The 25,278-nt window shown below is 42.2% G+C and overlaps 1 protein-coding gene across 1 annotated transcript; it reads right to left on the minus strand.

The window, feature by feature from the left end:
- Nucleotides 1–233: 233 nt before the first annotated feature.
- Nucleotides 234–24,548, minus strand: lrrc52 (leucine rich repeat containing 52). Its single transcript, XM_072389845.1, has 2 exons — nucleotides 23,277–24,548; nucleotides 234–5,176 (listed from the first exon to the last, which is right to left on the minus strand). The coding sequence occupies exons 1-2, from the start codon at nucleotides 23,923–23,925 to the stop codon at nucleotides 4,830–4,832; spliced, it is 996 nt and encodes a 331-aa protein (XP_072245946.1). The 5' UTR covers nucleotides 23,926–24,548; the 3' UTR covers nucleotides 234–4,829.
- Between the last annotated feature and the right edge of the window lie 730 nt (nucleotides 24,549–25,278).

Consider the following 25,278-nt stretch of genomic DNA (forward strand, 5'->3'; position numbering starts at 1 on the left):
CCTGTGGGAGGCCGGTGGTTGCAGGAAGATGGTGCAAGCACCATTGAGCCTTTGCACTCTGGCGTAGAAGGGAGTAAAATTGCAGTTACACTACTGAGAGCACAGTACACAAGCTTTTTTTCCCTGTTCTTTTTTTTTTTTTTTACAAAAACAAAAAAGATGGGTGTGTGTCCTCATTTTTTAAATGTGACACCAACACTGTGCAAAGCTTTCACAGGCTGCCATTGGTGACTGAGACAAATAAAATAGACTGAAGTACAGCCAAAAAAAAAGTCAAGACCAGGAGATCAGGTGGAGGGTTTGTCGCACAAAGTTGTAGGACCTTTGACCTGCAGATTCACATTCAAGTCCAGTGTTAATTCTAAACACTATGGTTTGGCATAAAGTTACAGCCTCTTCCTAACCCGAAACACTCCTAACGAAGCAGTGGTGTGTAAAAAGAAGGTAGGGAGACAGAGATCTTAGTTTAGAAACTTTCAGACCACACAAATCCGTGGGATTGAAGAAATGTAAAACGCCGATATCTAATTCTGGTGGTTTACAAGGCAGCCATTTCACAGTCAACAGTTATAGCATATTAGACTGATCCAAAACACTTTTGTCCTTATAAATCCTTTAGACCATAAAAGATGGAAAAATAGAGCTCAGCTTTATTAAGACCAGAATTCTCACGTAAACTCTTTATTGCTTATGATTCAAGATGTACAAAACTAAAGAAAAATATTAAGAAACGACAGAAAAAAAACACAATGTAATGTCGACCGGGAGGTACAGTATGTTAGAATCTGTGTCAGAAATCCCATATTTGACACATACACACACATATGAACACATACACAGTAAGGACTCTCAGACAGTTCTACCGTCCTCAAGGACATACGCAACTTTATCAAAGAGCGATTATAGAACCTCTGATTTTCAAACAGCAGACTAATTACATTTTCCCCTCTGTGCAGCAATGTGCAAATGTTCCAAACACATACACACATGAAAACTCACACACAAATGATATGTGTCAAGAGATGACAAGAGGATAGTAGAAGTTACAAAGCTAATTCAGATCAACAGAACATTACACTTTCTTCTGCTGCAAATGCAGCAGCTGCAGAATGGCCTATAAACCAAGATTTTCTCAAATTCTCATCAGATCTTCTGCAGTTTGCCCTCCCTACCAACAAACATGCCCCTTGCAGCTGATTACGTCCTCTGCCTACATGTGTGCGCAAACACGAGGCCCCCTCTTCTTACATCACTGATATTTTTACTCCGCTGTCCTCTGCTCTGTCGGTTGATGTATTAACACCAGCACAATGCCTGACAATCTTACTTACATTCCTCTTCATCCTTTTGGCACACTGACTGACTCCCTGTCCTTTGACCTACTGCCAATATACGACCAGCGTCTTTGCTCTGCTCTATATTTGCCATTGGTATAAAACTGTCATCTAGGCAAACAGGAAGTATTGTGTGTACAGATAAGTTCGGGCATGCAGCTGAAAGGTCAAGCTCTTGAGTCCAAATGTCTTTTTATGAATGTGATGTAATGTAAGAAGGATGGACACCATCAATCTGCAGGCCCTTTAAGTTTGCCTTTGAATAATTGATCCCATAATGACAGCATAAAGACTTAACAGATAAATTATAGGTCCAGGTGTGTAGGTGTGTGTCTGACTGTGTGCTGGCGTTGTGTGAAAGCTGATGACGGTGTCAGATTGAAGATGAAGGGGAGGATAAGAGGATGTAATGATGCATGTTAAGGGAGATCAAAACAGGAGTGTTAATGTTTTCATGCCTCTGGCTTTGACTTTAGCTCTGCCCTTGAGAGTTCTAGTGGATGTGTGCGTGCGTGTGTTTTTATGTCACAATGGGGACCAAAGCTTGACAGGACACCCAATTTATGGGGGCTTCCTGTGTCCGTAGGTCCTCACGGGTATGTAAGAATTTTTTATTTTGGTTCTTAACCCTTAAAACAATAGAAAAATGTGTATATTTGTCTGTGATTAAAAGGGAGAAAGTGATCTGATGTAACTTTAGCTGTCTGCAGCCTCAGCTGTGACAGATGCTGATGACAAATTAACCCTCCATTGTTAATTAAATTAATTTTCACTCATCTGCATCCACATTAAAGATTTACCACTGCGATCATAAACCAAATCACAAAAAGCAATACAAATATGCATATGTGTTCGCAGACACACTCAGCCAAGCTCTCTTGAGAGTTATCCTTTAATCTTGCCCATTAATACAGGCCATTCTGATCCACTCTGAACAGAATGCAAATATAACTCTGGCTATCGATCAATCAAGCTGCTTGGCACATCAGTCAAGATGAATTCCTGCTTCTGATGGCGACCCCACTCTTTCTAAACCCCACCTCTAGCCAGTTTGCCATTCATCATCTCCACCCTCCAGGCTATCCTGTGATGGACAGGGCAGAAATGGAGCAGGATGGAGGAGGAGGGCTTTGGATCAGTCTCCACTCGTATATCACTCATCCACGCTGCTCACAGAGATGCTCTGTGATTGCTCTGTCCCAATTAAAAGCTCCCAGTCACACATGAACACCCACTGTACTACTTATACTCCAGAGGCCCACCTCTACACTGACAGTTGGTTTATAAACTCCAGCCTTGTATGTTTACTGCAACAGAGTGTCACATCACGAAGAGTCATCATTGATTTCACGACTGACTCCATCACCCTGATCACTGTCTTCATGCGCAGCCACCATGAACTTGGCCCACTTCTAATACGCCAGCATGTTAGGCTCACAGTGTTTTAAACAATACACACACAGAAACTGGAAGATAAGTATATGCACAGGACACACAAGTTAGTCCCTTAGTGTCATTGTAGGAAGACTTCTTCCTGTTTTTAAAAGGGAATGACCTTTAAAAGTAACTTAACACCTGCCTGACTTGTACATTGGTTGTGAGAAAAAGCACCACCACAAATGCTAATCTTAGCTGAATGCTAGGTTCAGATTGCACAATATTTCTATCTGGTGGGAACTGTTTTATGTAAAGTCTTTCATTTATAGGGATCAGATGACAGACAGGAAAGGCAGCATGTGACAAATCATAGCTTGCAGCCTCTCACAACTTGTGTGATGTTATGTGAAGGGGAGAAACCAGGGTACAATTACCAGTAACGATAATTTCAGATATTTAATAGTGTGCCCATCCATGGGCTGAAACTTCTGAAAAATTATGCCACTAAAAACTCCTTAAATGGCCATTTGTGGCTGGCCAAAAGTAAGGTAATCCCCATTCATCCTTATGTTAAAATGGACAGCTTTACAGCAGAAATGAACATGTAAACAGACAGACACCGATATGGGAAGATCGGCTTTGACTGATGAGTGACTGTCATGTCTGCTAACCCATAAATATGCATAGCATCATTAGGATTTATGATTCATCCATTGCAGGTTACGTCAGGCAGCAGAAAAATACAAGCTGGCAAACGACAAACTCAAACCTTACAAATAGATGTTCTGAAGCACTTCTACAACTACTTCCATTATGTCCACTTGCCCTGGTTGTATCCAAGAAGACAGCATTGGTTGTCTATGCATAAGCCTGGCCTGATGCTCTTTCTGGTGCCTGACATAAATGTATAGTGTGAAATTAACTGGCCATAAGTAGTCATTTTTGCAGTCCAAATGTGCCCCAGACATATGCCACTGTTTGAAACTTGATAACACACCACAGAGCGCACCTCTTTTCACCGTAAGATCAATTCCTTTCGAGATCAGCACAAAAAAGATTTTCAGGTGGTGTTAAGTTTTTTTAAGGTACCTCATGCAATTCTTTTGTTAACTCGGACGTGTGTACATTCAGAATTTGTCACATAAATTCCTCTGCTAACATCCTTGAGGCCAACATACTTGAAAACAGCATCCATTTGTGAACTAGAAATATTCGTTGTGTGCAGACAGAAGAAAATTGTTGAGTTTACTCCTCAAACTGTCAGTGAAGTAGTCTAAACCAAACAAGTCTCTTTTTTCTAATAGCACTCTTTAGCGGTACAAATAGCTAGAAATCTCCAGAGGGAAACTTTTAACATGAAGAACACAGAGTAAAGAAGCACTTGGACCACCAAGTCCCTGAACTGCTTGACATTTCCTCATTCTTATTATGTACATTCATACTATTTTGTCTTTGTCCAATCAGTTAACCCAAAATGTGTGAACCAATTCTGTCTATAGGAGAAAACAGTGACTGTTGACTATTTCAAGTGAGCTGCCTTAAGGCATTCAGAAAAGTTACATTTAAATACCGAAATGTACCAGTTTCAACTGTAGCAGAGATAAGGCATCACTCTTTTTGTGACCCCACCCCCAATACCTTCTTGTGTATGTTTCATGGATATACTGCGTGTGTGTGTTTCAATGTGTCACTCACATATCACCTGTTGTAATCATCATTTACGAGGTGTTACTCAAGAGCACTTTACATAGTATGCGGGACCACAGACACACTCCGAGCTGTGTGTACGGAGTTATTGCTCTCAATAATCACGGAGGTCATTGTTCTGCTGAAGTGAAGGCATAGTCATCCTTATTGCTGTCTCTGTGTGTGTCTCTCTCTCTCTCACACAAACACACACTCAGTCACACACACACACACATAAACACTCACTTTCCAATATGTTAAAAGAGCATATTGCGATATCTAAGTTTGTAACAAAGAGAGACAGACAGATCTTAGTTCACAGCAGGTCATTTGCTGTCAGACTACTCTCATCCCATCGGGTTCCTTCCCCTCTGTCTTTTCTCTCCTCTTGCTTGCATGTTTTTTCTCCTCATGTTGCCTCACATCAGTCTGTCACACCTGCATGCCAGTCTTGCTCAGATCCCCGTTCCCTTGGTTCCCTCCTCCTCCTCCTCCTCCACCTCCCCCACCTCCCCCCATCGCTCTCCTCTCGTCCTCATCATCGCTGTCCAGCTCCTCGCTCTTTCGCTTGGTGTAGCGCTCGTACAGCACCATGAGCACGCCCATCACCCATGCCGACACCGTGCCGGCTGAGAAGATGATGAAGCCAATGGCGATGAAGAAGAGGTAGTCCCAGTAGCCCAGACCTTGGTGGCAATCTGCCCGCAGTTGCATGCCGACCTCCGCCAACCGCTGGCCCGCCAGCTCAGGGGGATTGTGGCAAATTGTCTGGCCTTCGTCTGGAGGTGAGGGAGAGAAGGAAGAAGAAACAGAAAAAAGAAGAGTAATGAGAGTGGAAATTAATCAGGAAAGATGTAGTATGACAGAGAGTAATAAGTATATATGGTTGATGATGGAGGACAGAGTATTAGGATAGGAAAGTGGACAAAAAATGCAATTAAAGTGAAGTAAAATGGTGGGAAACCATCAACAGTCAAGACACACATAAACAACCTTTAACAATGCAGTGATAACCTCTGCGATAACGGATCCCAACAGACACAATAGATTTTCTCTGAGTAATACAGGTCTTTGCTGTCTAGGACATGGAAACATTGTTATGCTGCACACACTCACATATACATGCAACGAAAGGTGACTTCAAGCCTGTGACACACCAGCCCTCCCACCCCCTCGTGCACATCATTACACACTAACAAATGACTCTGCAGCAGCTGAGAGATTAGGAGACGAATGCTTTCTCTGACAAAACATCTGCCACACATAATTAGGAATAAGATAATCAGCCTGAATCATTGATGACCACACAGAGATGTGAAATTAGTGGCATAACAAGCACTTTAATTACAGCAAAGAGCTGAAAACTGAGGGGTTAAAGGTTGCTACAGTCACGGATACAGAAGGCACATGAGATCCAAATTGCTAAAGAGCTCATTAGACGTGTTTATCAGCATGATTTCCTCCCGCTACACTGACTTTAGAGCATTAGCATTAGAATTAGTTTTCGTATCAATCTGTCTATGAGTAAAAGATATGCTGGTCCCCAAAAAGTGTAAAATCAAAGATGAAATATTCCAGTAAACATTTAGACTAAGATCAGTGGAGGAAAGGAAAGGGACACTTTGCTAAAAGTTTGAAACCTTTACCAAGGTCTCACATCTTAATTAGCTTGGGCGCGCTAAGCTGAAAGGCCAGGTGATGCAACAATCAGCAGCCACAAGCTCCTTTAAGCAGCTGCCCAGCACTCTGGAAATGAAAACAATTGATCACCACAAAGCAGGTGGTAAGACGATATCAAAGAGGTTTCAGTTAGGCTTTTAATCAGTTTGTAATGTAATTAAGAAATGGCAGTTAACAGGAAGGTTGAAAGTCAAGGTCAGGTCTGGAAGAGTGAGAACATTTTTAAAGAGCACAATAACAGGGGTTGTTCGTGTTTGACTGCAAAAGACCTTCAGGAAGCTTTACCAGACTCCAGAGCGGTGTTGTTGTTTTACAGTGCAGTGACGCTAGCAGAAGCAAGCTCTTTATGAATGAATCATCAAGAAAATCTTTCCTGCATTCTCACAGCAAACTTCAGCGTCAGAGGTTTAAGACAGAATATCTAAACATGGAAACTTGAAAACAAGTCCTGTGTATTGATAAAGTTTCAGGCTTCAGTGAGCAAACGTATGTTTGGAGAGAAAAAAGTGCAGAATTGAGTGAAATTAACGCTTAATGCTTAGATCAATTGTTTTTTGACAAGGGGAAACATTTTACATGTACAGTTAAATATTACCAAATTCAGCAAGCAAATATCACAGTTTTTGCAAAAAAATCTCAAGAAATAGAGGTTATCTTCTAAAACAAGAACACTGGAGCTGGACATTTTTCCATGGCCCTCATGGTCTCCTGACCTATACTCTATTTAATATCTGTGGATAGAGCCTACATGATCAGTGCATGCAAGCTTGTCCAAGAATCCCACAGGAATAAAAGCCTTTTGCAGTAAGAATGAGCAAACCTGCACCCCAACAACAGCTGCAAAACTGCAAAAGGCTATGATTCATGCCACAGTGGGTATCACTAAGGAACATTTTGCCTCAGACCTGTTTCCTATTTTTGTTATTTCAAAACTATAAAAGAGAGAAATAACAGTATCCTTGCTTAGAAAATAAGTAGTGGAAGAAATACTGTGTTTTATGATTAACACTATGCCTTTTACTGTCAAAGTATCAGTGTGAATGCAGAGAATGAAAAGAGAATGGGTGGAGAACAGAGAGGCTTGCTCTGTATGCATCTGGCAAAGTGATCAGAACGAAGAAGAGAGCAGAAAACAGCAAACGCCTTTTTCAATCAGTTAATCTGACTTCACCAGTGCGACTAATTCCCATGCTCCTCCCTGAATGCTTAATTGTCTTTGCACTCTACAGAAAGGGCTTTTTCCACCTCCTTCAAGCTGAGAACAATGAGAGAGATGATGGAAAGACAAACCGAGAAGGCACTTTTAAAAAGTAGGGTCCAGAGAGAGCAGGGATCAGGATAATGGCAGAAAACACAGCCAAGCGGAGAAAAAGGCAAGCTAATGCACAGAAAGGGGAATCAATCTTAAATTATATGTCCATATACTTGTAATTGAAAGCACCAGATAAAGTGAGTCTGAACTCTCATGATGACCAAAGTGTCTGGCTGTGGTCCTCTCCTCTGATGGATTACCAATGGTGCTATTAAAAATGTTAATTAAATTGCAGTCATCTACCAATACAAAGCCAAAGGTGTGAACAAGGTAATTAATGCAGGATGTTGAGAATGGCTGGTTATGATCTATACTATACTTGAAAGGGCTTAGCAGCAGTAGCACAAAGAGATCTGCTGGAAAAAGATTGGTTTATGCACATAAATAAACCTAAATCCTTCTATATAAATCTCTGTGTCTTTCTCTGCTCATACCAGATTTAAACCCTGAAATAACCACAAGAGTGATTAGTCTGGTGATTAGATGAGTCAATTTGGATGTATGCAAGGGTTAAATATAACAATTGAGCTAACTTGATGGTCTGATGAGGTATTTCTAAGCCTGCTGAGCAGAATTTCCACATCACATCTGCAGTGCTTTGATAAGGTTTTTGATCAATACAGATGCAACAACCACAACACTAGAGGGCTTTTTTTAATCAGTATTAGAGGGGAAAAGTTGTGTCATGTCTGTTAATCTTTTTGCAGAAGCAGATTAAAACGTGTTTGGGTTTCTTTGACAAATCTCCTAGTCCAGGCAGAAATAGCAAGGAAGTCCAGAGGGCATTACGTTACTGAGACAGCATTTAACTTAACTAATTAGGGATCTGCTAAGATTACTGTAAGGATCTTGTGTAGCAACTGAGGACAAACTGGGAGATACACAGTAGCCTCTGTAACACACTGAGCTGACACGTTGTCTCATGTCTCCAAGACGAACCTGCAAAATGAGATTTGATTGACTGCCTCTTCTTGACTCAGCTTTTCTACCGTCTGTCTTTCGCCACACTTCTGCAGGTTTAAACAAAATATTACACAGTTTGTACCTTGCCTCTGCCCCTGTTCTCAAAATGAGACTTGGTTAAAGTCAGATTGTTACCGTTGTAAAAATTAAACAAGCTCTGGGTTCGACTTTGAGGGAAGCAGTTATCAAAAACTGTTCCAGAAAGAGACACGTCTCTTCCCACTATATGACTTGGACTTGCAGTTTTTATTTTCACTTCCGGCAGTAAGATAACTGGCTTTGCCGCAGGGCTGAAGTTAATTATAAAAGCTGTTTATTGCCGTTAAATTTTTGCTGTCATGTATAGAAGTAACAAAAAGTCCTGCCACTTTTATTGTAGATTCTAGTCTATAAACATCTGAGGAACTGAGGAGACCAGTTGCTGGACTTTGAGAGAGGAATGCTGTCCCATTCTTGTCTGACAAAGGATTCTAGGTGCTCAACAGTCCTGGGTCTTCTTTGTCGTAGTTTGAACTGCGTGATGCACCAAACGTTTTCAACTGGTGATAGGTCTGAACTTCAGACAGGCCAATCCAGATTCTACTATGAAGCCATGCTGTTGTAATAGATGCAGTGTGTGGTTTAGCATTGTCTTGCTGAAATATATGCAAGGTCATCTGTAAAGGATGTCATCTGAATGGGAGCTAATGTTGCTCTAAAACCTGTATACACCTTTCAGTGTTGTAGATGTGCAAGTTGCCAGTTCCATAGGCACTAATTCAGCACCTTACCATTAGAGATGCAGGCTTTTGAACTGAGCACTGATAACAATCTGGGTGGTCTCCCCTCTTTAGTCTGGAGGGCACGATGTCAATGATTTCCAAAAGAAATTTCAAAATTCGATTAATCTGACCAGAGCGCAGTTTTCACTTTGCCTCAGTCTCTTTTGAATGAGCGGTGGACCGGAGAGGAAGGCAGTGTTTCTGGATCACAGAGAGTTAACCTGCATTCGTGGATGGCACGGTGAATCGTGTTCACAGACAATGATTTCTGAAGTCTTCGTGAGCCCATGCAGTCATTTCCATGACAGACTCATAGTCGTTGTTAATGCCCGAGAGCCTGAAGATCCCAAACATCCAATACTGATTTTCAGCCATGTCCCTTGTGCACAGAGACATCTCCGGATGCTCAGAAGACTTTGCAATTAGACTTTGCAATGCTCCACTTTTCTTTCTCTTGCAGACTAATTAACCTCTGCCCATCTCCACTTTTTGAGAGACTCTGCCTCTCTAAAGTGCTCTTTTTGTAGACACAATCATGTTACTGACCTGTTGCCAATTAATCTAATTGACTGCAACATGTTTAGCCAGATGTTGCTTTTAGTATCACATTCTTTTCTATCCTGTTGCCCAACTTTTTTGCCTACTTACATTCAAAATCAAGATTAGCTAATCTCTCTATCAAATAGTAAAGCGTGCAATATGTTTTCTTTGTCTGTTGTGAATAAAATGTTCTTTTTCTTAGTCATTGTTCTTTATTGCAAATTATTGTTTGGAATCTAAATGTATTTTAAATTTAGATTTGAAATATTTTAAACACCCATCAATGATTTATTACATTAGGTTATATATCATGTCATTTTATGATGGACAACCAACAAAAAAGCAGCTTTCTCATGGGTCATTCAACGTGAATTCACCCAACTGCCAAAGCTCATGAGATGGATTTGCTTGAAAAAATGTATGTTGGCCTCAAATTTGCACTAAACATCAATGAAACCTTTTAAGATGACTTTGCTTCTGAATGCTTTACATGTTCAAATTCATAAAACCCTTTTTCCCCAACAAAGGATGTTCAATTTATAAAAGTTATTACAACCACAATTTTTGTAATTTATTCGAATAATTGTTGATTCTGCAGGATAGATACAGGCATCCTATTTTACACTGTATCCAAAGCATATACTCTTTTTTTAAAATGTTTACATTCCATGCCCTTTTTTTCATGCCACAGGAAGGTATTTCTAGATGTTAACTTCAAGACTTTCTATTTTTGTGAAACACCAACACTGATTAGTACCTTCACCAGGTGCACTTGTGAAATCTGATGCAATCTATTACTCAACTGCATTTTGACCTCATCCAATTAAAATTTTAAGAGTTCTTTCACAAGACAATTATTGACATGAGCTGGCATCCAATGATCTTTATCTTGTTATTTCTCATCTTTTCTTTGTGAAACAGTTCATGAGGCTGTCGCTCTTCCTAATCCTCGGTGGTGTCTGAGTTGGCCGGCTGATCCGTTCAGTCTCATTATGCTGCCAAGCTTGCCTCCAGTCAGGTTTGAAGATTTTTTTGCCTGCACTTAGGTTGCTGTGTATCATCCCTTACAATGTAACATTTTGAAACAGACACTGGAGAAGTGAGGCTCTCTCAGTGCATACAGGCACACAATAGCAGACAGGTCCCTCAGGGTATTTGGGTCTCATTTGTCCTCCCTTCTCGGTCATTCTTTCACACATCTTGCAACAATTCCGTCTGTGTTCACTTTTCTCAGCTGCATAACCCTGCCACCTGGTCTCTTTTCAGAGAATGTAGTGCCAAAAGCTAAGACATAGCTCTAAAACACTGCTACATAATTCACAAGTTTAGATGGAGGTTTGTCTGTTTGTCTCAACCCACAGGTTGTTTTTAACAACCTCCAGTCACAGCTTTATGTGTCCACAACTGATGCTGTGGATTAGTATGCAGGCTTCTTATTAGTTATGATAAGTGTGACCGAACGTTTAGTTGTCAACTGCCTCTTTCTCCGTGATGTGCCAAATGAACAAAGTGCTGCTGTTAGTTTAAAACTACTCAGAGAAATAAATAAAAATGTATAGAATTCAAGTGTAACTTGAGGAAGCCTGTGGTGTATCTGAGATTGTAGGCTGGATTTCCTCAAGTTTAGACAAATTTTCTTATCAGCAGCCACTGCAGCCTCAGCTAGCAATGATGTAAGAATGATGAGAGGAGCACATCAAAGCTAGTGGAAAGTAGTCAGTCAGTAGAATGACTCAGAAATGTGCAACATGCTATAAAATATACTGATAAAGAGGGCTCTGTGGGGACTACTCTAGAGGCCTTGGAAGTGATTGTGTAAAGAAGGCTGTTGTTTCGGCTGCTCAGAGTAATGGACAACACTGCACACCCTCTACACAACATAATGATCAGTGGTCATATTCACAAAGGATCTTAGGGCTAAAAGTAGCTCCTAACTGGCGAATTTAGGAAAAACTCCTATTTTTTTTTTCACTAAGAGCAATTCACAAAGGGCTTTAGGCCTAAAAGTAACACCAAACTCTAGGAGAGCTTAAAAGGAGGACTCCTAACTCAGTAAGACCTATTCACAAAGAATCAGAAAATGGCTGCAGCGAGACAAAATGTTTTGGAAGCAATGAAGGACTGCGAATTGATGAAGAGATATAGGCTCAATCGTGAGGGTATTAAACTTGTGGTAGAATTAGTGCATTAATGTCCCCGACTATTTATCAACAGGAAAAATGCAACTTTGCAATGGCGACAATTTAGGAATATCCCACCCATCAGTCAGCCGTGCCATAAACCAACAGTTTATCCGGTTTCCTTTGGACAATCAGCAACTACACAGGATCACAGCCAACTTTATGGCAAATGCAGGCATGTCCGGTGAGGTTCGTGCTATTGACGGTACGCATATCAAAATAATTGCGCCATCAATAGACGCGGACGTGTGTGTCAATCGAAAAAAGTCCACTCCATCAATACACAGGTTGTTTTTTTATGCAAATTTTAACATTGTTGACGTTGTTGCAAAGTGGCCTGGATCTACCCATGATTCGCGGGAAATGCTGAGGCATGTTTCTTCTTCCCATGCCCCAAGCTTCTTTTTACTGGTAACCCAAGAGCCAAATTTCCCCTTACTAATTCCTCTCCTCTCAAGCACAAACTGGGCCGGCAGTAAATTGGTCCTGGGACCATTGGGCTTTCACATGCGTTCGACGGTGTCTTCACTTGTTTCGCTTATCACGAAGGAGGATTTGCACGGCTGATATATATTAGGGTTTAAATGCTGGAAATATGCTAATTGGATAATGGATAATTGATTTGGAGGGTGCAAATAAATTACCTCGTTGATTTAATGCAATGAACGTAGTTGTATTGTTTGCTTTCTCTCTCTCTTTAACGTGCATAACGTCATTATCGTAGTCTGCACAAACTTGTCATCATGCGTGTATTCTTCTAACTGCACTGTCCGTAACTATTTGATAGGAGTTCATTTGTAGCCTAGGCTATTTCCTCGTTTTTCGTTGATTTAGTGGGCTCGTTTGTGGGATGTTGCGGAAGAGTTTCGCCGAGACCGCCTGCACTCAAACAACCAATCACCGTACTGAGCGCTTCGTAATCCATAGCAACGGTGCGTCACTCTTAGTTAACTCTTAGTGATTTATCCTTAGTATGAATAGGTCTCAGCGGCTTTGTGAATTACTTTTAAGGAAAAAACTCCTACGTAAAATGTTTTAGCGCGAGTTAGGAGCACTCCTAGCGGTAAGATAAAAAGCTTTGTGAATACGACCACAGGTCTCTAAGGTCTTGTCTAATTACACAAACTATTCAGCTGTCGAACAGAACCTGCAAAATCAGGGTTTATTATAAAGCTGTATTAGTTGGAGTTTCTGCCTGCTCACATTCTGCGTTTCTCTCGAACATTCATGGTTACATTTGAGAGAAAATTCATGACTGATTGCCATAATCAGAGATAAGAGAACATAATGTGAGTATTACTGGAGAACACAGGAAAAGGTGGCAGCCAGGATGATTCACACTGCGCTCAGGCACTCTTCACCGTCTGTTTCTTTGTCGCTCAGTGTTTTCTCACTCATCCCATCACTCAACCTGGGAAACCACTCAGATATCATTCTGGCAGAATGCCCTTGACATTTTCAGTTTGTCACAGCTTTTCATGGTCCCTATTTCTTCCACCAGGCCTTATCTTTAATAATATATGCCCACTGGTATTTTTATTGAATGCAGTTAAAATCACAGCACCCTTTTTTTCCAATTTTTCTTTTTAACAGCTTAACAGAGTTTTGGGAATTCAAATTCAAATTTTCAATGCTGCTCTTTTAGGTTCAGGTTCAAATGTATTACTCTGTGTTTCAGTTTACAAGACAGTAAAACCATCTTCTGTTATTTACGGATGCTGTTTGATTTAAAGGCAAAGCCCTCTGGATGTTGCTCAGTGAGCCAAAACATTAAAACCACCTGCCAAATATCGTGTAGGCTCTCCTCATGTTACCAATGGGACCTGTAGAGGTTTTCCTGTGGTGTCTGACTTCAGGATGTTGTCAGCTGATCTGCTGGAGGTGGGTGTGCTGCTGCCATGGAGGGAAGTCTATTTGGTCGTGAACAAATGTTTTGGAGGGTGCAGGGGCTCTTTGCATTGTAATAAAAGTGTTTCACTTCTAATGGGAAGTAGTTTCAATGTTATGGCTGATGATAAGAGGTCAGATTTTGGAAGGTGTGTGCCTGTGCCTGCCACCTTCAGTAAAATATATATCCTTCTTTTCACTTGCCACTGCACTTAGTTTGCTTCTAAACCCTCATTAAAACCCATAAACTGTCTTTAACAATGTTTATGTGCAGCACTTGCAGATAATAAGACAGATTCTCTCCAGAAAGTAACTACAGTATATTTTCAGTTTAGGGACTGTGTAAAATGGAGAAACAGACAGAGATAGTGAGACATATGTGTGTCCGCTTTACTCCTGCAGAGTAGCTTGATTGTGCAGTCTAATTCTAGCGCTCTCAGGACAGTTGCTGCAGCCTCATAGAATTCACAGTTTCTGCATGCTTACTGCACTGCAGTTTCCACATTTCTCCACCTCCAACAAGCACTCGCCGGAAAACCCTGCAGCGTAAGATGGGAGAACCAGGACAGAAAGCATTACGCCATCTTGCGGTGAGATAGTCTGGAACAATTTTTTTTTTATCTCGGTCTATATTCAAACTGTGTGATATTTAGTTATAGTCGTCAGATAAGTAAGGCAAAATGTCCCAAGACAGGAAGCCAAATAGTTGTGTGTCTGTCCTCTTTGTGCTAAGAAAAGTGTTGTTTTTGTGGAGCTCGTACAACCTAATGTCACCATGCTATCGTAATATATCACGAGGCTTGCAACCAGTGGCACGAGGTCGAGAAGTTTGCCACTGAAAGCACAGAAAGCCCTGCAGCTCAGTGACACACTCCAAGCCAGGGGCTATGAGGATAAAAATAGTACAAAAGGAATTAAACAGCAGCAATAACACACTGAAATCATCTTGCTTACTTACAAAAACGGGCAGCTACTAACAACAAAAGCAAGCACTCCTCTGAGCTCTCAGATTATGCTGAGCTTCTCAGGAACTGCAAAGGGGGACCATAGTGTGTTTTCTACGTCATTCGAAAGATAATGCACAATTAAGCAAATCCAGTTTGCATTAAATGCAATGTGTATATGTGAGCAGACATCTGTAATCGTAAGTGTGCATGTGTGAGCAGTTGTCGCTGCGACTGGGTGATACAGTTGGCGTGTCATTGGCTGGACGGTTTCCAAGCTCCGTGCTGACACACTGACAGAGAAGAGGGCTCCTTGCTACCCTGCAGGAGGGGAGATGATTCTACCGAAAAACGCTGTTGACTTTTTTATGAACTTCACTCTGTTATCCTCCGGCTCATTTCCTCTTTGATGCCACTTATAAAAACAGCAAAGGGCAGTGGAGTAACTGTAATAGTTTCTTAAGCTTTTTTTGGGTGACTTGGTGATTGTAAACCATGAGACAAACTCTGCCATTTGAAAAAAATAAAATACAGTTTTGATCTCTGCATCTGAGCGTTTATATTTACAGTATGTGTGCATTATGGTGAGAGCTGTGAGCTGCAGGGCCTTTCCTGTGAACTGAGGGCAGAGCTATTTATAAGCAGATTAATTATGCCGATGCATATGGTAATCAGTATGGTGGTGGTCCCATATAGAGGGGAAGGCTGGAGGCAGCAAACAAAAGTATCTTCTAATACCCTAAGTCGTTTAAAGTTAACCAAAGAAAATGTTAACAATGTGTTCACCAACAGGTGGATACAGATCCCTGAAAATATGAAGCTCTGAGGTATTATCTTACCTCTACTTATTTAGCACATGTTTATGACTGAGCTGCATGACTTCTTTCAACAATCCCTCAGTAAACATTGAGGAACATCCATTGTTTCCAAAAAAGAAAAAAAGTATTAATTTGTCAGATCGCTGGACATTTTCTTTCACTTCTACAACTTAGGACATCTTAAGTTAGCTTATGCCTACAAATAGGAGGTTTGACTTCAGGATGCAGAGTTTTACCGCACAACGTGTATTCTTTCACTCCTATTTAAGATCAAGTCATTCATTTATTTACGAGTTGCTTTTTTCCCCCGCCAACCTGGTGACATTGAGAGGGAAAAAAAACTTGTTTACGGCAGACGCTTTTATCCAAAGTGACTTACACTAGGCATGTAGAATAAGGGGGTCTTGCTTGAGGACCCCTACTGGACATAGTACCTTTCATGCAGAGAATTTGAACCCAGGTCACCCACATGAAAGGTGGCAATCTTACCACTAAACTATCCAGTAGTGTTTGCAACTACTGGCGCTAAAACAATCCCCAATATGACATTTTGTGAGGCCACAGCAACATTTTGGAGATTTGATTTGTTTTGAGTGACAAAAATTTGCTCTTCTGTGGCCCTGCTCTAATGAGCTGTTAGCTGAGCTCCCTGTTGGAATTCCTCCCTAATTCTCCAAATAGAGTGCAATTAGCTGCAGGTAAGACAATTACTATTCATAAGTACCCGGAACAACCCCACCTCAAAGAACTGTAGCTAATATTCCTTTCAGGCGTGCTTTCTAACAGCAGCAGCATACCTGCCTTCGAACAGAACTAGCAAACACCACCTGCTGAAAAATGTCTATATCAATATCTTAATTTGCAATCATTTACTCAGTGACAAATAGCTGAATGTTTGCATCTGCTCCCTGTCTTGTTTTCTCAATTTAGGCAGCACTGCAGCACATTGACTGATTGGACAGATGCTGGAGCACCTGCACCAATCAACTGCATCTACTGACATGACTGATATCAGGGCACCAAAATAAGAGAGTTGTTGATTTGTTTGACATGATGTATTCAGTTAGGAGGGGGGCTCTGGACAGGTTCAGAATGCATTGGCTTTATGTCTCCCAGTTGATTTTATCTAAAGAAAACTGAAGGGATAGTAGCATATGCATACAGATCATGTTCCAAGCAGTGCTTAGCAGATGCTTACACGATACACGCCACAACATTATGGGGTCTTTCCTTTCCCAACAAAGCTAAAATACTGTTACTGTCATTTCTAAATGCATCATTCTGGGGTCAGTAAGTGCTAAGAATAGCTGACCTTTTTCTTCATCTTGTCTACATGGGCTGAAAATCACGCACCTTCACACTCCTCTCAAATATGGCATTAATCAGATTACCACCATCCTCCTTTCCACCATTTCTCCATATGATCCCTTCTTTCTCAGGCAGCGGCCGGGTGGAGAGGGAGAGAAGTGAAGGTCAGATAGTGGCAACTTGCGCTCTCTTGTTCCCTCAATCAATCATGCTTAACAGTTTTCTTCTCTTTATCACCGCCCACTTTTCATTCCCACTCTGGCACATTTGCATTTACCTGGTATTTTCCCTTCTTTCTATCTCTTCATCGACAATCACCCCATTCCCCTCTTCCTTCACTATGTGCTTCTTTTTCTCTGAGTTTTTCCATCTTCGCTTTCTCCACTCTGTTTCCCAAATTTATTCACTTTGGTCACACACAAGTACAAGTACATACATGCAAACAGTCCTGTCGTGCATGTGAACTCACACTCCTGAGCTAACTCCCCTCTGTGCCTCAGGTGATCACTTCGCAAACACACCCACACAAGAATCACATCGGTCTCGGTCTCAAGTTCACGCTGTGAAATGCACAGGGACATAAAAATACATACAAGCCACACAACATAAGTTGAATTGGATATGCTTCTGTGTGCCAGATGGGTCTGAGGAATGGTTCCAGTTTATAAATAATGCATCATCTACCTGTGTTAAAGTGAATCGATGCCTGCTTGTCATAATAAATGTTTTAATGGGTTTGAGTGACAGATCTAGGGCAGAGATGTTGGTTACTTCTTGATAGTCTGCCTCTTTTTCTTCTCATTGGTTGTATTCAAAATCCACTTGAATCTGTTTGCCCATTCCTTCTGTCTCATCTCATCATTTTTGTTTTCCTCTCTTTTGCTATGCTAATCTAGTCAGAATCTCATCTCTCAAGCTTTACTCTATTCATTAATTTTGCCTTCCTTTCAATCCCGTTGACCTCTGTTTATCTTTCTCTTTTATGAATATTTAACTCTTGCCCCATGAGTGGCCCCCTTGCTTTGGCTCTTTGCCGCTCGCCTATGAGCTGTTCAGGACACAGAGGGGCAGCCAGGAATACTTTCCCCAACACTGGAGCCACAACACCAGAAACTCTGCCAGCCCGGACCCAGACAAGCTACTTACATGCTGTGTGTTCCGAGGAGGGAACGGTCAATATAACCCTTTGGTGGGTACAACGGCTATTATGACAAGATAAGGTACACTGTATCAATGTCAGGAACTGATAATGGAGAGTAAGCTGGGAATGAGTACTGCAGGAGTACTGATATTTGTTATACACTAAAAAATAGGAAGCATTTTATAAAAAGAATCTGTCATTTCTAAATCGACTTGATTGTTGATTTAACAGACACAAAACCAAAGGAAATGATTTCCAATGTCTTCATGGACCAACTTCATTGTATTTGGCAAATATAACAGATCTAGAATGTGATGCAGAATACAGACTCTAGTACCTTCTAGTTCAGAAGGATTTTTACTGATGTGTTACACCATCCTTCCCTTAAATTACACTTTTTAATCATACCGATTTTTGTTGTTTTGCAAGAGGAATCTGCATTGATTCCTGCTGAATACAAGATTTTAAGTTGCTCAGCAGTCTGATTCTCATGAAGAGGATTTTCGATTTGTGACAGATCTGGATTGCAGGGAACCACACCCTGCTTCCATGAAGTCACACTATTTTAAGCCACACAGAGCAGAGTCTTACATTGTCCTGCTGAGACAACTGTTGACCTCTGGGAAAAAGGCATTGCCTTGATAGTATTATTTGTCTCTCCAAATTTTCAGTGGTACATCAATTATACTTCAGGCCCCCTTACTACAGGCACTGATGCACACTATACTATCAAAGCTTTTGCACCTTTCGCTAATAACAGCATGGATGTTTTTTCTCATCTTTGGCTTGTTGGACCTGATGCCTGGTTTTCCCAAAAGCAGCAGAAACACGGACTCATCTGTCCATTGTCTTTCGGTCCATCTGAGATGAGCTTGTGCCCAGAGAGCTCAGCTGGGTTTCTGGGCAGAGTTGATGTACAGCTTCCTCCCCGCATAATACAGTTTTATCTTACGTTTCTGGATGCCGCAGCAGACAGTGCTGGGTGAAAATGGTTTTCCAAAGTACTGCTAAACCCATGTAGCTTTATCGATCATAGTGACATGACAGTCTTTCGTGCGGTGCTGCCTGAGGGCTCCAAGGTCACCCGCAACAAACAGCGGTTTCATTTTACTTTCTTAGATTTCCTCAGACTCCCTGAATCTTTTCACAATGTCATGCACAGTAGGTGCTAAAAGCACACGCTTCATTGCAGTTTTGCATTGAGAGACATTTTCGTTTCTGATTGATGATTCCTTAACTGATTCCTGCTAAACCAGGTGAGCCATGACCAATTCTGTGCTTAGAAAGACTAGACCCTGGGTGGATGCTTCTGTTATACCCAATCCTGACACCTTACCATGTCACCAAATAATCTGCTGATTGTAAAATCGTTCAGGACACTGCAACTAGTATATTAAAAAAAAATCTTCTTTTTGAAATGTAATAATTTGTGTGCTGGACATATCTTGATACAATTTTTCTTTTTGTTTTTCCAACTGTCCTTTTAGGTACATGGGGGGAGTCGACCATTCAGATGGCCTGATAAGATACAACCAGGTCTTGCACAAAACACAGAAATAGACTTTCTTCTACCACTTCATGGACATTGCTATTGTGAATGCTTTCATCTTGCACAAAGAACATGGCAGAAACAGAGGTTGAGGTTCCTTTGCACCTGAAGGCATTCAGGGAGACCTTATCCTTGGAGTTGGCAGAGGCGGGGTCTAACACCACAGCTGAACCTGGGCCATTTCTTGCCAGTCATCACAAACCTGTGCACATATCAGGACACAGCACAGCTGGGCGCTTGAGGTGCAGACACAGCCAGACCAAGACTCCTGTGAAGTGTGCCACATGTGATGTGCCCCTAAGCTTTGTGCCAGGCAGAGACTGCTACAAAGATTGGCATGTTGCCAACAGCAAATAATGTCAATACAAATTGTGAATACTGTTCAGTGTTGTTTGCTATGTCATTATTTATGTATATAAACTAATTGCATTTAGACCATACTGTTTGTTTGGATTGTTATTGTATGCACAAAGCTTTGGTTATAGACTAAATGTGTTTGTGCTTCTGTTACTCTTTGCCAGTAATACTGACAGAGGATCTGGATGTGGGATAAGACAGTCCCAAGTGTAACCTTTCATTAGAGCCCAAGATCATGACTGTATGTTGAAGCATTCAGGAATGGCAGCCTTTTTTCAAGGCTCTCCAAATGGCACGCTTTTGGCGCAGTTTTGACATGCCTGGTTCTATCCTTAGAAAAACCTGTACAAAATACACATTTTTTGTTGTATTACAGTCTAATCTGACGTGGAACTAGGTAATACTTCAGGCTGTAGTCCTATAGTGTTTTCCAGTCTGCAGCCCTATGCTAAAGTCACTTTTAAGACACACATTTGGGAAGAAAAATTAGGCGAACATAAAAATCCATTTCTTTCTCTGTATTCAAGCTCATATTACGCTGTGACAGTAGCACTTACCAAGATTATGACTGCTGTGGGTGAAAATTCAGAGTGTTCTCTTTCAAAAGAGACCTCAACCAGCCCTCTACTCCAAGTGGTTCAAAAACAACTCAACTTACTTTGGGTATGCTTGTTTCAGGCAAAAATTGCCTGAATGTTAAGGGGTAAAGGTCACATTTCGTCCAGGTAAAGTGCAAAATGGAAGTGTTGAAGGAAGGGTTTAACATAAAACAATTCAAATGAATGCTAAATGTCTGTTTGCAGTGTAATGTACAGAGTTATGCTCATTATAACAGTGCTGCTGCTATGAAAATGGACACTTTGCATGTACTTATTAACACAAACCACACTGTCTTTGTTGACGGTAGTTGTTTTAACCCTCTTAAACAACTGACCTCCACCTTCACTTTGCTGGTGAGTATGCACTCACCGGACCCCCAAAACAAAGTCTGTTATCATTTGTTTAACAAATAAACTCATTAAACACCGACTGCGTGAGATTGATAAGAGTGAGGAGATGAGGTTGAAGGTCTACTACTAATTAAAAGTGAGGTAGTAATAACTTAATCAATCTACTCTGCTCTCACTTTTTAACCCAGAAGAGAGCACACACTCTTGCACACACTTCTGCTCGTCAGTGCCTCCTGTATGCTCTGCTGCAGCACCACCTTTATCTCCAGTCGTGAGAAGGTGCCTTGAGGGCAACTACAGACAATTTTCAAAAATGTCTGATTTTCTGAGCAAAGTCAGAAGTTCATACAGAGAAACAGTTTATGAATCACACCTTAGGTTTTAGTTTTAGTGTAGTCTTTCACATTGCAAATTCAAATTTAGACAACCTATATTTTTCCTTCTTTGTTTCTCTTAATTTTCAAATTGCCTCTCTCTCTATTCTTTTAAGGATTTAACAACTGCCACACAGTGACATTTGAGCTTTTGAACTTTCCTCTGTTGAAAGTTGAAAGAAGCTGCCAACCACAGAGCCTTCTTTGAGTCAGGCTTTAACTTCGATGCCCGCCAGAGTCAAGACGCGTCTGAGTGACACCACCCCCCACCCCCACCCCCCGAAAACAAACAGAAAAACCTGAAACAGAAACACAAAATGAGTTTTTTTTTCTGTGTGAGGAGAGTAAACACTCATAAACATGCACACTTGCATGCACCTGATTCTCATTCTCACTGAGAGGTAGCGACAGCTGGAATCTGTGTACGTTAGACTCACAGCCCTGCAGTTAGATTGGAAGGCATTCATGACCACAGAAACGCTGCATTATCTAACACACACACACACACACACACACACACACATGCTCGCTTGACCCCATTCATTTTGTTACACTGGCAGTTGTTCACAATTGCTATATCCATTTAATTTTTTGTATGAAATACAGAAGATGTATTGAACAGACAAAACTCTGTTATATTTTCATCATTTAGAGAGCAGGTTGAAGACCGACAGCTGGAATTTCTTGGTTAGTTAAAGGGAATAAACCAGCACAAGCGTGAGCCTTTTTTATTGCACATTGACTCGACTGTGGGTGTGAGATTGTGTTGCTTACAATTCAATCCGGCCAGAATATAAACTCTGATTTTGTTGCAATATTGTGTTAAGGTGCTTGGTGGGATATATAGCAGAGCAGAATATTGGAAATAAGTGTGTCTGAGCGTATTTGTTTGTATGAGCTGTGTTTATTTGTAATAATTTCTGAGTGTACCTTAGTGTGATATGGGAGTTGAAGGTGGATAACAACGTTGGGGACTCACTGTCTTGCAGAGGCTTTCCGCTAAAGCTCCTCGTCTCCTCCATGCTTACCACAGAACACAGACAGATTCACACTTAAGTGGAATCTCACTCCCTCTCTCTCTATGTCTCTCTCTCTCACACACACACACACGCTGTCCTTAATGAGAGAATTGACTTCCAGCTTTTTTGAGCACCATCATTAACCATCTGGACCAAAGGGCCAAAGCATACGGTAATGGGAGTGCCAGCACACTCAGGTGCATGCTGTGTGTGTTCATTAAAGAGATTGTGTGTGTGCAGGCAGGTGGGGCTGTACTCGAGAAAAAAAAAGTAACAAAAGGACACAATCATCCTTTCACCACTATCTCTGCCTTCAGGCTTCAGACGGAGAACGCATTAACACTGATGGATGAAGACTCAATGTAAGGCAGCCATTATGAGCGACAACACTCTTTGTTACAACACCTGACCCTAGTTTAGCTGCTTACAGCTAAGCTCAATTAACAGGCAAAGACATGGCGATTTCTTGGGTTGGTGTGTTTGTTTAATAGACGGCTGAGGTGGCTGCGAATCTGCTGATTTATTTGGTGGAAACCTGTGATAGTGATGGAGTGAAGTGCAGTTTGACGGGACTGTGTTGCAAAGAGGAGCAGGGCAACAAAATCTTCACATTGCTCTGACTCTGAGGTCAAGCCATTAGCATCAAAGTGTGCGTGTTTGAGCGCTTGCAAAGGAGCCAGCACCTGACTCTGCATATAAGACACATGGGAGAGTGCGTGTGGACATGTGTGTGTACATACACTTCAAAAACAAAGAGCGTAACTGTGCACTATGCTGCCCACCAACAGGAGCTAAACGGACGATCAGCAAACATTCAAAGTATCTAAATGAGCTCAAGTTACAGAAACAAACGACAAAACCTTGAGGGGTTTGCCAGTACAGTTATTGGAGCTCTGAGTCCAGAACCAAACATACAAGAGACCACCATAACAGGCCCAGACTTCTATTAGCCAAACTCTCCAAGTAATGTGTTTTCTGTATTATTCTGAGCTCCAGAAGTCATCAGAAAAGTTAACTCTTCTTATTTGACAGCTAAAAAATAACCTAATCCTGTTTGTTCATATGGAGACTGGAAACTGTGCTGAACCATCCTCACCTTGGAACTTGAATCCCTCTATCTGCACCCAAAGGCAGAGGTCCTCAGTGTCACAGTCACATCTCCAGGGGTTACCGCTGAGGCCCAGAGACCGCAGAGCAGGCAGGGCGATCAGGCTGCTGATGTTAAGGACCGTCAGGTTGTTCCGGCTCACATCCAGCACCTGCAGAGCAATGTTCTCCGCGAAGGCGTCCGGGTGGATCTCACCCAAACTCGGATTATCCGTCAACCGGAGCATTACCAGAGACGCCAGAGGCCCGAAAGTCCGGTCCTCGATCTGCAGCAAGGTGTTGAAAGACAAGTCCAGATAGGCGAGTTTCCGCAAGTTCCCGAAAGTGGACTCGGAGATTTCTGCCAGAGAGTTGTTGCTACAATCCAGATAGACCAGATCGGACAGGTAGTTGAGCTGCAGCGCCGGCAGGTCCCCGATGCGGTTGTTCGAGATGATAAGCTGCCGGGTCGCCAGGGGCAGGTCATTGGGGAACAGGGTGAGATCCTGCCCAGCGCACTGGACCACCAGCTGGTCGTCGCACACGCATCTGTCAGGGCAGCCGGCAGTGAGTGCCGGAGAGGGGGCCACCCCCATCACGAAGATAAAGAGAAAGAGGAGCCGGAGGGACTGAGCACTGGGCTCGAGCAAGAAACGCATGACGAAGCCGCCCAGAGCGTCATGAACTCGGGCTGAGCTGGACCAGCACTCCCCGGCGCTCCCCGGGCATCCTGCATGGATCTGAGGAGCAAGGAGAGAGTGAAGATGCCTGCGCTGGGTGTCTGGCTGCCGCTGCCTAAAATCCTGGCTTCTGTTTATATCCAGTCTCTCTTTTCCCGTCGGGCAGTCACTCACACTAACACTGGCGCGCCGCGCACGTCGCCAAAAGACATTATTTCAGAAGGTGACCGAGAGACACTATCGCCCTGTGGGTGAGACTGCTGCAGCTTACCGGACTTTGTCCCACCTGAAGACCACAAAAGAACTGAACGTTGTCGAACAACCCCTCGGTGTCTCATCTTTGTGAATTAGTCTTTCTCCAACAGAGTGCCTTGCTTGTTTAGTTTCCAAACAAATGTCACGACTGACGCAAATTCCCTGAATTCTTACATGAAGTAGACTCCCCGAAATCTTCCCAAGAGAATCGCACTTCGCTCACACGTCCTTGACTGTGTTTGTGCGAGCGTCCGTGGGTGCGATATGTGCCAGTGTCCAGGAGACGGGTGGATTTGTCCCTCACAGGAGCGCAGTGGGGAGTGCGTCCTCAAACCGGGCTCAGACAGCTCTGTGTGACCGCGGTGCTCCGCCGCGCAGTACTGATGCTCTCTCCCTCTGCGCGCCCTCCCTCCTCTGTACGCGCTCTCACCGCAGATCTGCACACGCGAGTGCTTGTCATGTTATGTGCAAGTTGGCCATAGGTCATTTGCGCTAGTGACGTCACCAGGTGGTGTCCTCTTGAGAAAACCAGACGTCCAGAGAGCAAGCCGTCAGTGAAACTCGAACAAATGAGGGGAGAGTGTGTATGTGTGTGTGCATGAAAAACCAAAATCCAAAGCTTTGCTGAAAGCAGCAGCCTCTTAGCGATGCACAGATTTAACAGGCCTTATCTCATGTGGTCCACTGGGTAATTTCTCCACTCTTTCCGCTCCCCAGCGGCTTCATAACAACATCATGCAGTCAGATTGGATTGTGTGTGCACTGTTATTAATTGTTTGGCATTGTCCAAGTTTAATTGAGGGAGACGGTGAAGTTCCACACTCAGCTATCTAAATGGATACATCTTCAGATATTGTCGGGTTTTTTTTTTATTCCATTTTTTTTTTTAGATTCGGAGGGCGGCTGACAGACTCTTGGTTGTTACCTCATGTTTCTTTGCCGGCAGGATCTCATAACAGTCATTCAAAACGGAAGTGGAGGAGTTTTGAGAAGGGGTATAAAAAGGGTAAACGTTGCAATGCAATGCCAGTTGGTGGCACAGGCCAGCAAGTATCAGAAATGTGAATAAATTTGTTG

The sequence above is a fragment of the Leuresthes tenuis genome, unplaced genomic scaffold (genome assembly GCF_036924035.1).
Source record: "Leuresthes tenuis unplaced genomic scaffold, fLeuTen1.0.hap1 SCAF_7, whole genome shotgun sequence".
In the NCBI taxonomy this organism is placed as follows: Eukaryota; Metazoa; Chordata; class Actinopteri; order Atheriniformes; family Atherinopsidae; genus Leuresthes; species Leuresthes tenuis.